This window comes from Triturus cristatus, chromosome 7 (assembly GCF_964204655.1).
Source record: "Triturus cristatus chromosome 7, aTriCri1.1, whole genome shotgun sequence".
Lineage (NCBI taxonomy): Eukaryota > Metazoa > Chordata > Amphibia > Caudata > Salamandridae > Triturus > Triturus cristatus.
Window position 1 is genome coordinate 1,820,730,816 of NC_140590.1, and position 12,616 is coordinate 1,820,743,431.

A 12,616-nucleotide genomic window follows, 5' to 3' on the forward strand; every position below is an offset into this window, starting at 1 on the left:
GTCTTAGGGATTTATGCAAATTGTAAACAATTAACCTGGGCTACATTTGAATCCCTTTGGCCACATTGCAAATTAGTTTCCATTATAGACGAAGGAGAAGCACAAGATGATAATGAGAATCAGGAGTCGTGGTCACAGGCTCGAGAGTGGAGCAGGCCACCATTTGCATTAGTTAAATTAGTGCATTTATTACGATGAAGCATATTTTCTTGCTGAGTGCAACTTCTCGGCCGAAGGGGAACACTTTGAAGCTTTGAAAGAGCTCAACATTTTCCCTGGATTGAAGCATCTTAAAGCAGGTGACCAACTCTAACTGGAAAAAACATGAAATGGCTTCACCAGTGGATGCATCCATGCTTGTGCTTCAAGTCATCGCTTTGATATCTGGGATTATGGGAAACCTGTTCATCCTCACAGTGAATTTCATTGAATGGGTTAAAAGGAGCAGTGACCTTAGCTCCTGTGACCTCATCCTCTCCAGCCTTGCCTTCACCAACATTGGTCACCTGTGCCTTTACTTTGTCATCAAAACCAACCCTACCTTGAAAGAAGCCTACTCCACAATGGACAGTGCCCTCAACCGCTTCTTTGTGGTTGTGTTTTGGCTTCGCTGCTGCAGCCTCTGGTTTGCCACCTGGTTCTGCGTGTACTGCTGTGTGAAGATTGTGAGCTTCACTCAAGCCTGTGCAGTTCGACTGATCAAGGGATTCTTAAAGAACGTGCACTGGCTACTTTTGGGCTCAGCTGTGATTTCCCTGGCATCATGTCTTCCCTCAGCCTTTAATTTTGAGGTTCTTTCAGCTGGAAATGGTCCTTCCAACTTTTCAATCTTTTCAAATTCTAATGCATCAGTCCTTGGCCCAAAAATACTGGATGTGAAGAACACAGCATATATCAGCAACATATTGTTGGTCTTTGCAATATTTACTTTCTCAGCTATAGCGATCCTCAGCACGCTCTGCAGACACATGAGGAGGATGAGACAAAATACAGAGGACTTCAACAACACACGTATGGATGCTCCCTTTGGTGCAGTAAAAACAGTGGCCTCCCTCCTACTCCTTTATTCTGCGTTCTATGTTACCCAATGCCTGAGATATTTATACGTCTACCCTTCCGACAGCATGATCTCATTTTCGTCTACCCTTGTTGTTGCTTACTTCCCAGCCATTAACTCTGTAATCCTGATTATGGGAATAGCCAGACTAAAGAAGGCACTGATCAGGATCTTGACTCTCTCCATGTGTTATGAAAGAGAAGAGCCTGAAGAAATACTCAAAGGAGCCATCCACTGATTGATGTTACAAGTCCCAAAACCCAAGCAGCGGTCATCAAACAACAAAACACTCTAGAAGAGTGCTTCCCAACATTTTAGAATCACAACTCACTTTTTAATGCAAGAAACATTCAACACCTACCTAGCTTTAATGGACATGAGGTGGGCAATGTTCTATTGTAATTAAAGCACAGTGTGATGGCGCATTAGGTGCAGACAGGAAATTTTTCATTGACATGGTTACTAAATTTGCACAGACATACAGTTTTATAGATAAAACTATATTGTACACAAATGACAATGTGTGGAAATCTGGTTTCAGTGAATATTTATCATTTATTTAAGTAAAGTGTCTCAATTGTTCTGCTCCTACTAAAAATCTTTGTTTCCATCACACAGAATGACAGGAAAATGAGCTTTACTTTGCTCTTCCAACTGTTGAGTGTGTACAACTGTACAATTCATTCACAGGTATTTGTTTTTTATTTTTCATAGGAACAAATGACATTCTCCAACTTTCCTTTCACACTTCATGTACCCCAGAAGGATTGTCACTTAATTCACTTTCCTTTCCTTTCTCTCACTGCAAAGTGGGAGAAGTTCATAAACACCAGTCCCCTTGTGAAAAATAAGCAGCAGAATATGTATCCTGACATTTGACCCCTGTCTTTGAAACGTAGGGAATGTGACAAGTAAATATTGAAATTAAAGGCATGTTTATTTATAGTCTGAACCTTTTGGGAACCATGCTCTAGAACACCTCTTGGTGGTGCTTGTCAGAGATGCAGGCTAGGGTGAAACTATCCACATTGTATGTTCCCTTTGAGTTATCTTCAGATCAATATTGCATACCTGCACCACTAGAAGGTGTGAGTATTGTATATGTAGTAAGTCTTTTCAATTTGACAATATGCCATTAGTTTTGATACCACAGTCTTAAGTAAAAAGTTCACCATATCTCACTTCATGTTTTTGAGTGAATTCAAATTGCTGTTTTCGCCTGAAATCATTTGCTTCTAGGACTAACAGCGTGTAATGTAATTTGGAAAACAGAGCACTCAAGGGGAGCTTTCTCCAAAAAAAAGCTCCAGAGCTGCCTTCTATTTACAGTATAATGCATGGCAAAATGTTTAGATGACATTGAATATCACAACCGGATTCTCTTTAAATTTGATGAATATTTAAGGTCAACCTTGCTCTGCTGAATACTGTCAAATTAATACCATGTGTACAGAATTGTGTGGAAAAGCTGTGGGTTGAGAGTTGGATGGCCAAACGGATCATACATGTAAATGGGAAAATGTTAAGCTCAGTTTTAAAAGTATGGGCCTCATTTACAAACGTTTGACACTTGGCAGCGCAGCAGGCCTTCCTGCTGCACTACCTTGTATCAAAGAAAAGGTCAGGAATGCGCCATATTTACAAGATACGTGGCATTCCTGTCCTTCTCCCCTGCACCGGCTCACAAATAGCAGCCATGCACCAACGCAGACAAGCTTGTGTCATGTTGCAAGGGTGTCTGCATTGCAGGGATGATAGTTTTTGTGCAGAATGCAGCACGAATAGAAAGAGGAACAATGGAAAGAAATAACATAATTTCTCCTTGTTGCGCCACTCCTACTCCTCCCCTGGGGAGGCATACGTTTCTGACACATTCCCAGGTTCACCATTCTTCGTAAATCTGGAAATGCCACAAATGAGTGCTGAGTTGTAACACCCATGGAACGCACCTTTCACACAGTGTTCTGCGTGAAAGCGGAACATATTTAAAAGGACTTGAAAAACCACAGAAAGTGGCATTGAGTGGCCTCGTAAATATGCTGTGCCACCAGAGCATCAAAAAAGTGCCTCGTAAATGAGGCCTATGTTGATGCACTTGTGGTTTTCTAAAAGGATTCTGTAAAGTTTTAGGACTAAATGGGCATTCTATATATCTTGTAGGAGTAACAAACCCAAATGTGCACTCCTTGAATAAATGTCAATAAAGTTTCATACACTTCTTGTCAATGTTTTCTTCTTTATTAAGTTCATTAAGTTTAATTTTATACTATTGCATTCATAGTATTAATTTAGTTCCACATTTGTTCTGCCCAATGCATTTCGGGCTGTGCCCTTCTTCAGGGTTTTAATTCTGAAAGTATAAGGATGAAATATTATAACCAAACCAGCGGTATTGTCGATGTGTTGAAACAACTGTTTAAATGTACAAAACAAAGTGCATGAACAGACATCCAAATAAAGTCTGGAGTTATCCTGATGGGTAACTGACATTTCTTGTGCTCTTCTGTGTGTTAATCAACGGTGTGCGCCGGTCGACGTGTCTGAGACCGAATACATGTGTCCATAACGGGCAAATGGCATGCCACAGTTATCGATGTAGTCATCATCAACGACAGATTCATGTGACAATTAGCATAGTGCCTGTGAGTGAAAAATTCATGAATTGGAAGGTGCACGAGTGAAAACGTAAAGAATACCGATGTGATGGTTATTTTTGGTTATTCGTGATACGATTAACGTCGTGACTGTGAATTATGCCTGAGATTACAAGGTGCTCGGATAAAGAACGAGTACGTGAACGTTTAAAAAGTGCTAGAATGGAGAATGTAAACGTCTAACTTTAAATGAAGGTTAATTTCGTAAAAGCTTCATTAGAAACATATTTTTCAAAAAAGCCAATGAGAATCGACGTCTGGGATCGCATGTGAATTAAGGAGAGTCGTTACTATAACATAAAGTGCACGAGGTGCAACCAGACAAAAAAGAGACGGCGAAACGCGTGCCCGCTTACCTTCTAATCTTGGTTAAACGCGACCATTGATGGCTGTGTGCAGTGCATTGGTGTCCCTGTCAACGGGGATGTTTATTTAAAACGGTTGAGTTCCGGTCATGTGATTTGGTCATGTGATTATGGGCAGTGAGAAAAAACTGAGAGTGGCGAGCTACGGGTGAAAAGAAAAACAGACTAACTGTGTGTATACTATGTTAGTATTGTGTGCAATAAAATGTGTTGTCCCAAAATACCTTTCAGGGTGCTAAATAAAATGTGCACTAGTACAATATCTTAAGAATAACGACTGAAAAAGTAGCTTTGATCAATGATACTTCAGGTGTTTTAGCAATGTGTTTAAGACCGTTGTTTTATAAAAAGAGTGTGACTGTCAGCAATGCAAAAAATCGTGTGTAGACAATAACTCCGGTATTGATATCATGAAATAAAAAATATATACAGAATACAGCAACATACAAGAATAAGAGCTTATAAACATTGGTGTACAATGTGTTCTTATGATTCATAATGCTCTAATTGAAGTAATTATCAGTTTATAAAAAGCACCCAAATTCCAAACGTTCATTCAAGCCTTTTGGTTGTAACGTGGGTAAATAATTTATCCAGAAGGTTTCCCTCCTTCGTAGATGTTGCGAATTGTCTCTTCCAGGTAATAGCGGCACGTTTTCTAAAATTCAAAAACGTAACTGACTGGGGTTGTGAATAAACTGATTAAAGTGTGTGGCAACTCTGGATTTTGTGTTTTTTAATCGTATGTTGCTCTTGTGTTCAATTACTCATGTTTTTCTTTTTCTTTGTGTTTTACCAACATAAACCAGTCCACATGGACATTTCAGCATATAGATTAAATTGCTGCTGTCGCACGTTCCTGTGACTCTGAGTTTTATAGGGGTTCCCCTTGTTGGATGAGATATTTCATTTCCTTTCATTATAGCATTACAATTCCCACAGTTATGACATGTGAGGGTGCCACGATATCGTATGGTAGGTGTTTCCACTTTTTCTTTTAGCAGTTCTTTAATGTTTTTGGTACGCAGGTATGCAAATCTAGGATTAGATGTAAAAATGCCTTTAAAGTCTTCCTCCAGTGCAAGTAATGACCAATGTTTTAAAATTGATTTTTTGATTCTGTAACTTCTGCTGGAGAATTTAGAAATAAAAACATACCTTTGTTCATCACTTTTGGGTTTAGACGTTAGTAGATGGTTCCTTTCCAGCTTTTGAACTCTTTCCATAGCGTTGATTAGTATGGGTTCAGGATAGCCTCTCTGTTTGAATTTTTCAAGCGCAAACACTTTATGTTGGTTGTAAATATCCTCTGTGGAAGTGATTCTTTTAATCCGAAGAAGTTGTGAAAATGGAAGATGCTTTTTTAACGATGGTTGATGGAATCTGTTGTAATGTAATAAGTTGTTTCTGTCTGTATTAAAACAACTAGCTTCAAACAAAGACAACTATACGTCAAGCAGATAAAGGTGGAGCTCTTATAATCATGGATACTGATTTTTACATGAAGAATGTTAATGAATATGTCAACGAGACTGAAACTACGCTATGGAAAGAGTCCAAAAGCTGGAAAGGAACCATCTACTAACGTCTAAACCCAAAAGTCATGAACAAAGGTCCGTTTGTATTTCTAAATTATCCAGAAGAAGTTACAGAATCAAAAAATCCATTTTAAAACATTGGTCATTACTTGCACTGGAGGAAGACTTTAAAGGCATTTTTACATCTAATCCTAGATTTGCATACCTGAGTACCAAAAACATTAAAGAACTGCTAAAAGAAAAAGTGGAAACACCTACCATACGCTATCGTGGCACCCTCCCATGTCATAACTGTGGGAATTGTAACGCTATAATTAAAGGAAATGAAATATCTCATCCAACAAGGGGAACCCCTATAAAACTCAGAGTCACAGGAACGTGCGACAGCAGCAATTTAATCTATATGCTGAAATGTCCATGTGGACTGGTTTATGTTGGTAAAACACAAAGAAAAACGGAGTAATTGAACACAAGAGCAACATACGATTAAAAAACACAAAATCCACAGTTGCCACACACTTTAATCAGTTCAATCACAACCCCAGTCAGTTACGTTTTTGCATTTTAGAAAACGTGCCACTATTACCTGGAAGAGACAATTCGCAACATCTATTAAGGAGGGAAACCTTCTGGATAAACTATTTATCCACGTTACAACCAAAAGGCTTGAATGAATGTTTTGAATTTGGGTGTTTTTTATAAACTGATAATTACTTCAATTACAGCATTATGAATCACAAGAACACATTGTACACCAATGTTTATAAGCTCTTATTCTTGTATGTTGCTGTATTCTGTACATATTTTTTATTTCATGATTTCAATACTGGAGTTATTGTCTACACACGATTTTTTGCATTACTGACAGTCACACTCTTTTTATAAAACATCGGTCTTAAACACATTGCTAAAACACCTGAAGTATCATTGATCAATGCTACTTTTTCAGTCGTTATTCTTAAGATATTGTACCAGTGCACATTTTATTTAGCACCCGGAAAGGTATTTTGGGACAACACACATTTTATTGCACACGATACTTACTTAGTATACACACAGTTAGTCTGTTTTTCTTTTCACCCGTTGCTCGCCACTCTCAGTATTTTCTCACTACCCATAATCACATGACTGAATCACATGACCGGAACTCAACCGTTTTAAATAAACATCCGCGTTGACAAAGAACACTAATGCACTGCACACAGCCATCAATGGTCGCGTTTAACCAAGATTAGAAGGTAAGCGGGCACGTGGTTCGCCGTCTCTTTTTTGTCCGGTTGCACCTCGTGCACTTGATGTTATAGTAACAACAAAGAAATGTCAGTTACACATCAGGATAACTCCAGACTTTATTCGGATGTCTGTTCATGCACTTTGTTTTGTACATTTATACAGTTGTTTCAACACTTAGACAATACCGCTGGTTTGGTTATAATATATCATCCTTATACTTTCAGAATTAAATACCCCTGAAGAAGGGCTCAGCCCGAAATGCATTGGGCAGAACAAATGTGGAACTAAATTAATACTATGAATGCAATAGTATGAAATTAAACTTAATAAAGAAGAAAACATTGACAAGAAGTGGATGGAACTTTATTGACATTTATTCAAGGAGTGCACATTTGGGGACGTTACTCCTACGGGAAATAATGCTTGTTTACTACATTATTCATTTACCCTTGCACTCAGAAGAGTTCACCAATATGGCACCCACTACCGTGAAGAAACTGAAGTACACACACAAAAATTTGGAGTGTGAAAATCCACATTCCAATAAGATTTCATCATTCTATGTATCTCACAATTTATACTTTCATTTATGGAGGTCCCTTGTTAATTTAAGTAGTTTCTCTCTTTTACCATTTGCTCATTTGGGTTTGCATTTCTCTTCAAGTTCATCTTTCATTTTAGATAAGTTTGAACAATGGAGGACGTTTATGTTTTACTAGGTAAGTAGTCATTTGATTTTCAAAAATTATTTCAGGTTTAGCAACTAGGTGTGTCATTTAGGCCCTCATTTATGAGGATTCTCTGTGGGGCAGCGCAGCAGGTCTCCCTGCCGATCTGCCCTACAGTAAAAGAAAAGGGCAAGAACTCGCTGAATCTATAAGATATGGTGCATTCCTGTCCTTCTCCCCTGCGCCGGCACACAATGGATTGCCATGCGCCAATGCAGGCATTTTTGCTCCATGGTAAGGGTGCCTGCTTTGAGGGGATGATTGTTTTTCTGCATGAAGGGAAACCTTCGTGCACAAAAACAATCACAAGAGGCTTTTTCCTTTTTCTAAGTGCGCTGGAGAATGCAGCACACATAGATAAGGAAAAACTAGGTGAAATAAAGATATTTCTACTCGTGCCTCACTTAGGCATCCCCTGGGAAGGCGTACATTTTTGGCTCTGCCTCAGATTTACGATTTCTCGTAAATCTGGGGCAGTGTAAAAATGCCATGGATATTGCTGGAAACGCCCCCAGCAACACCCATTGCACGCCCCTTAATGCAGAAAACGGCGTTAAAGGGGTCAATATTTAGGAGGCAGCATTAAGCCACAAAAAGTGGCCTAGTGCTGCCTCGTAAATATGGAGCAGGCTCCTGCACCACAGAAAGTCACATAAATCTCTGGCAAGCAGCCCCCCAGCGCACCAGAAGGGTAAAGGCTCTCCCTGCCTAGTAGAGGCTACCAGACATATTTTAAGATCCCTATAATTTTGGCCCCAGCATTCTGCCTCCTGTCCATCCGCTCCATTTTCTGATGCATTGTAGGCACAGCAGAAATAATGATTCTGGTATGTATCTCCACAACTGTATCAGGGCACCAATATTAAAATTCACAGAATTGGGAATATCATGTGTACCCATGAAGAGTTGGGACCAGATTTAGCAAGCCTTTTCATTTCTCTTGCATTGTGGTAGGCAACAACAGGACAACTCTATGTATTCAATAATATTTACTAATCCTTGCAGGGACAATTTGCGATGCTTTCAGCAGCTTTGTAAAGAAATGCAATGCAACGCAGAGACTTGTGCTATGTTGCCTTTCAATATGGAAGGCAATTCATGGGTGAAGCATGTGCGTTGTGATACATCCACCCATGGGTGTCTGCACATCCCCAGATTTACTGAAGCTAATAAACATTGGAATGCGTCAAATTTGACGTATTCCCCACTGAGGCATAAAAGTAGAAATATCTTTATTTCTGCTCGTTACTTTTTCTTTCTATGTGTGATGCAACTGCAGCACATACGGAATGATGAAAATGCCTCCAAGGATCATTTTAATGAAGGAAGGATTCCCTTCCTGTACAAAAACAAACATGTCTGTAATTAAGGCACACTTGCACCATGTCACAAGGGTGTCTGCATTTGTGAAAGGCCACACTGAGTGACCCGCGCTAGGAGAGAACATAAATGCTCCATATATTTGTAGATATGAAACATTTCTGCTCTCTCCTTTTCACAAAATGCAGGATATCAACTTTGCTTGGCATGCAATCTTTTAACATGAGCGGATTCCCAATAACAGCTACACCGAGGTAGAAAATGTCAGCAGGTCTTCAGCTATCTTTAAGGGATAAGCACCTGGTAATTTCATATCTAGGGGCATATTCTCAAGGAGTTATCGCCAAGTTATCGGCACTTTATCCCAGCCAAAGTGGCAATAAATTTATCGCCCCATTCACAAGCTGGTGCAAACAGCCAATATCACCAGTTTACCTGCGATAGCAGCTGCAAAAAACATCGCCACAGATGACCCCGGCAACTATCGCTAATGAGATGCAGAGTAGGTGTTCCCAAGCAAAAAGGAGCGACAACACCACACACCAACATTCTCAACGACCAGCCAGATTGGCGATAAGACCACAAAACAGGCGATAAGGTGCGTTAGCAGCAGGAAATCAACACCTGCTCTGAAATGGTGTAAAGTCGGACGACACCCTGCACCATAAAGGGAGCCCAGCCCACAGCCACACCTGAAGAACAAAAGATGCCATGGAGCTACTCATCATGCAGCTCGGAACCCCAACAGGGCCACAACACCCATCGCCACCACACCCAGGCTTGCCCCGCCGTACCCCCCCGCATACCCTCCCGGACCACCACAGAGGCAGCGCAGACAAAGACAGCGGACCTTCAGGAAACGCACCAGCCTCACAGACTTAACACCAGAGAATGTCATTGCCCACTACAGACTCAAAAGGACAACCATCCGACGCATCCTGAACATCATTGCCCACAGGCTGACGGTACCAACATAGCGGACAACCAACATCTCACCTCAGACAAAGCTGCTGGCTGTGCTGCACCTGTTGGCCTCTGGTAGCTTACAACTAACAACCACCAGAGTCGGAGGAGTCTCACGCCAGCCCTATCCAAGTTCCTCACACCTGTCCTGGATGCCATCATCAGTTTTGTACCCCAGTACCTATACTTCCCCCACACTGCGCAGGAACAGTTGGAGACCAAGCAAGGCTTCTACGCCATAGCTGTATTCCCGCACGTATTGGGGCAATTGACTGCACACATGTCCTACTTGTGCCCCCTGCCGAGACTGCACACAATTACCGCAACTGAAAGCACACGCATTCCATCAATGTGCAGGCAATAGTGGACCATCGGGTACGCTTCACCAATGCTATCCAGGCAGTGTGCATGATACATACATCTTCCGACAGTCCATCATCAACCAGCGCTTCCGGGATGGCACCTACGGAAATGCACTGCTCGTTGGTAAGTACCAAATGCACACACCACACACCTCAACTCCACAGTCATGCAACTCCCAACTCTGGGAATGCACACGTTACAAACTCACATACAACATGCCAAACAACATGCTCACCCACCATACATGACAGCACAACGTACTGTGGTGACCTGGACTAGCCATGTACTTGAGCCATCAACAGCATGGCACCTCAGCCACACAATAGCAGAATGTGGGGAGAGGTGGGAGCCAGGCATGTGCGAAGGAGGCAAGTGACCCATGAATGAGAATGTACACAATGCCAAGTGTGGCGTGGAAGTGCTGGACAGACTGCCGTATGCAGACCACAGACAAATCCATGTCGACATATACTGCTGGTGGTGGAAGTTTTGTGGACAGTGGACGCAACCATATCACCCCAGCCAGTGGGGAAGATCTCGGAAAAGTAGCTTGTTACATCCCCCCTGTAAGTGTGTGCAGAGTGGGCTGGCGTAGGGGTGTGAATAAAAAGCACGTAGCCCTAGGCGTGGTTCTCTTCCGGAATGCCCAACATGTCTGCCAGGGCGGCACCTCTCACCCCGTCATGAGGACGACGCAGTGTGTAGAGGTGCTTGCGAGCCTGTGCGCCTGCCGCAGCCTGGGCCACTGGTCCCCTTACCTGCTGACACCGGCGTGTATCCAAGAGTGCCCACCACGTGCCGGTGCAAGCTCCGAGCCCGAGGCCTGCGACCTTGGCAGCCTCCTCAGACCATCACACCTCTGCAACACAGGCCCGTAGTACTCCTTTCCCATTGACGTACTCCACCGCCATACACAGTGGACAAGTAGGTCACACATTTGGAACTGAGTCTTTATTACACAATGGCAAAGTACACATATTAATGCAGAGTTTAAATCACTATACTCCCTTCGATGTGGTCCCACCAACTCTGTGCATAGCATTGCGACCAAACGTGTCTGTGGGCCCTTGCTGACTTCTGCCTTCGGCCTACACTGTGGTCCAGCAGGCCTCACACCAATCCAATGCAGTCCGTACCAGGCAGGACACGGCATTGTTGCAGGCTGCACACCCGCTCAGTTCTGGTGCCTCCAACTCCATCAACCAGAAATCTCCTCCACATGCCATTTCAACGTCATGTGTTGGAGATCCAGGAGAAGCTGGCTGTACAGCGGTTGACCCGCACTGACTCTGTGCAATGGGAGTCATGGACACTCTCTGGTTGAATTTTGGTGGCATCTGAGTCTATGGCCTTGGTTTTGTCTTCATCATCATGTAGATGATAATGACATGGTGGGAAAAAGGAGACTGTAGCATTCAACTCCTCTATATTGCCTGTTTCTGCTTGCTTCTGCCCTCTGCTTCATGCCCTGGATGGACACCTTGTCCCCCATAACACTCCTCGACATTCTCCTTGGACATCAACGAGGAACCGCTCAGCTCTCGTGGCCCTAAATCAGTGCATTGCAAGTCACCGTACCATGGCGGTGTGCCTGTGCCGGCCGCAGTGCATCTGGGGCCACTAACTCTGTGCAGCTCAAGTCATGGACCCCTGCTGTTTGAACTTTGAACTTCTGATTGTCTGATCACTATTATAGTTGTTGCCAGCACCAACCAACCCCTTAGGGGTGGCTTACACTACCCAACACCCATCCAGCACAGGCATCACTGGATATGTGACCCTGGCAATAAAAGTTGCTGGGCGCACGTGCCCATAGCCAGTTCCACAAATTATCTCAGTGTGCCTGTGTGGACATTATGTATGCATCGGGGCCCCGGGCCATAACACATTAGATTGTGCTGTGTACAGCGGGTGCAACCTTGTCACCTCCGGCAGTGGGGTAGACCTGGGACATGTAGCTGTGTTGGACCCCCCCTTTGAACGTAAGCAGAGTGGACCAGCGTACGGTAGTACAGCATAGGGGTGTGGTCATTCAACAAGTGGCTCTGGGCATGGTTGAGTTTAAGCCTTGCCAAGGAAGTAACTAATGCATGTGTCTCTGGTGTAGTTTCCGCGCCACCCGTCACGCAACTTACAATGTTGCCATGTAGCATGCCCCCAGAGTGTGTGCTCGGCCAAGGGGTAAATGAGGGAGCGCAAGCCCACTGGGGGTCAGGGATCAAACAATCCAAATGTGTGTTGCTATTTCTGCAGCATGAGCCAAAGGTCTACCCTCAGCTGCATGGCGAGTTCTTACCATAGGCCTACACATACGTGGCCGCCCACCTTCAGCCCACAACATGAGAGTGTTGTTGTCAGGCTTGTAGACATGCACAGTCAGGCATGACAATGGTGT

General features: G+C 43.0%; 1 protein-coding gene across 1 annotated transcript; it reads left to right on the forward strand.

Annotated features, from left to right (window-relative positions):
• Nucleotides 1–329: 329 nt before the first annotated feature.
• Nucleotides 330–1,295, forward strand: LOC146813272 (taste receptor type 2 member 4-like). Its single transcript, XM_085615350.1, has one exon. It carries the CDS (start codon nt 330–332, stop codon nt 1,293–1,295), a length of 966 nt encoding a protein of 321 aa, XP_085471476.1.
• The last annotated feature ends 11,321 nt before the right edge of the window (nt 1,296–12,616 follow it).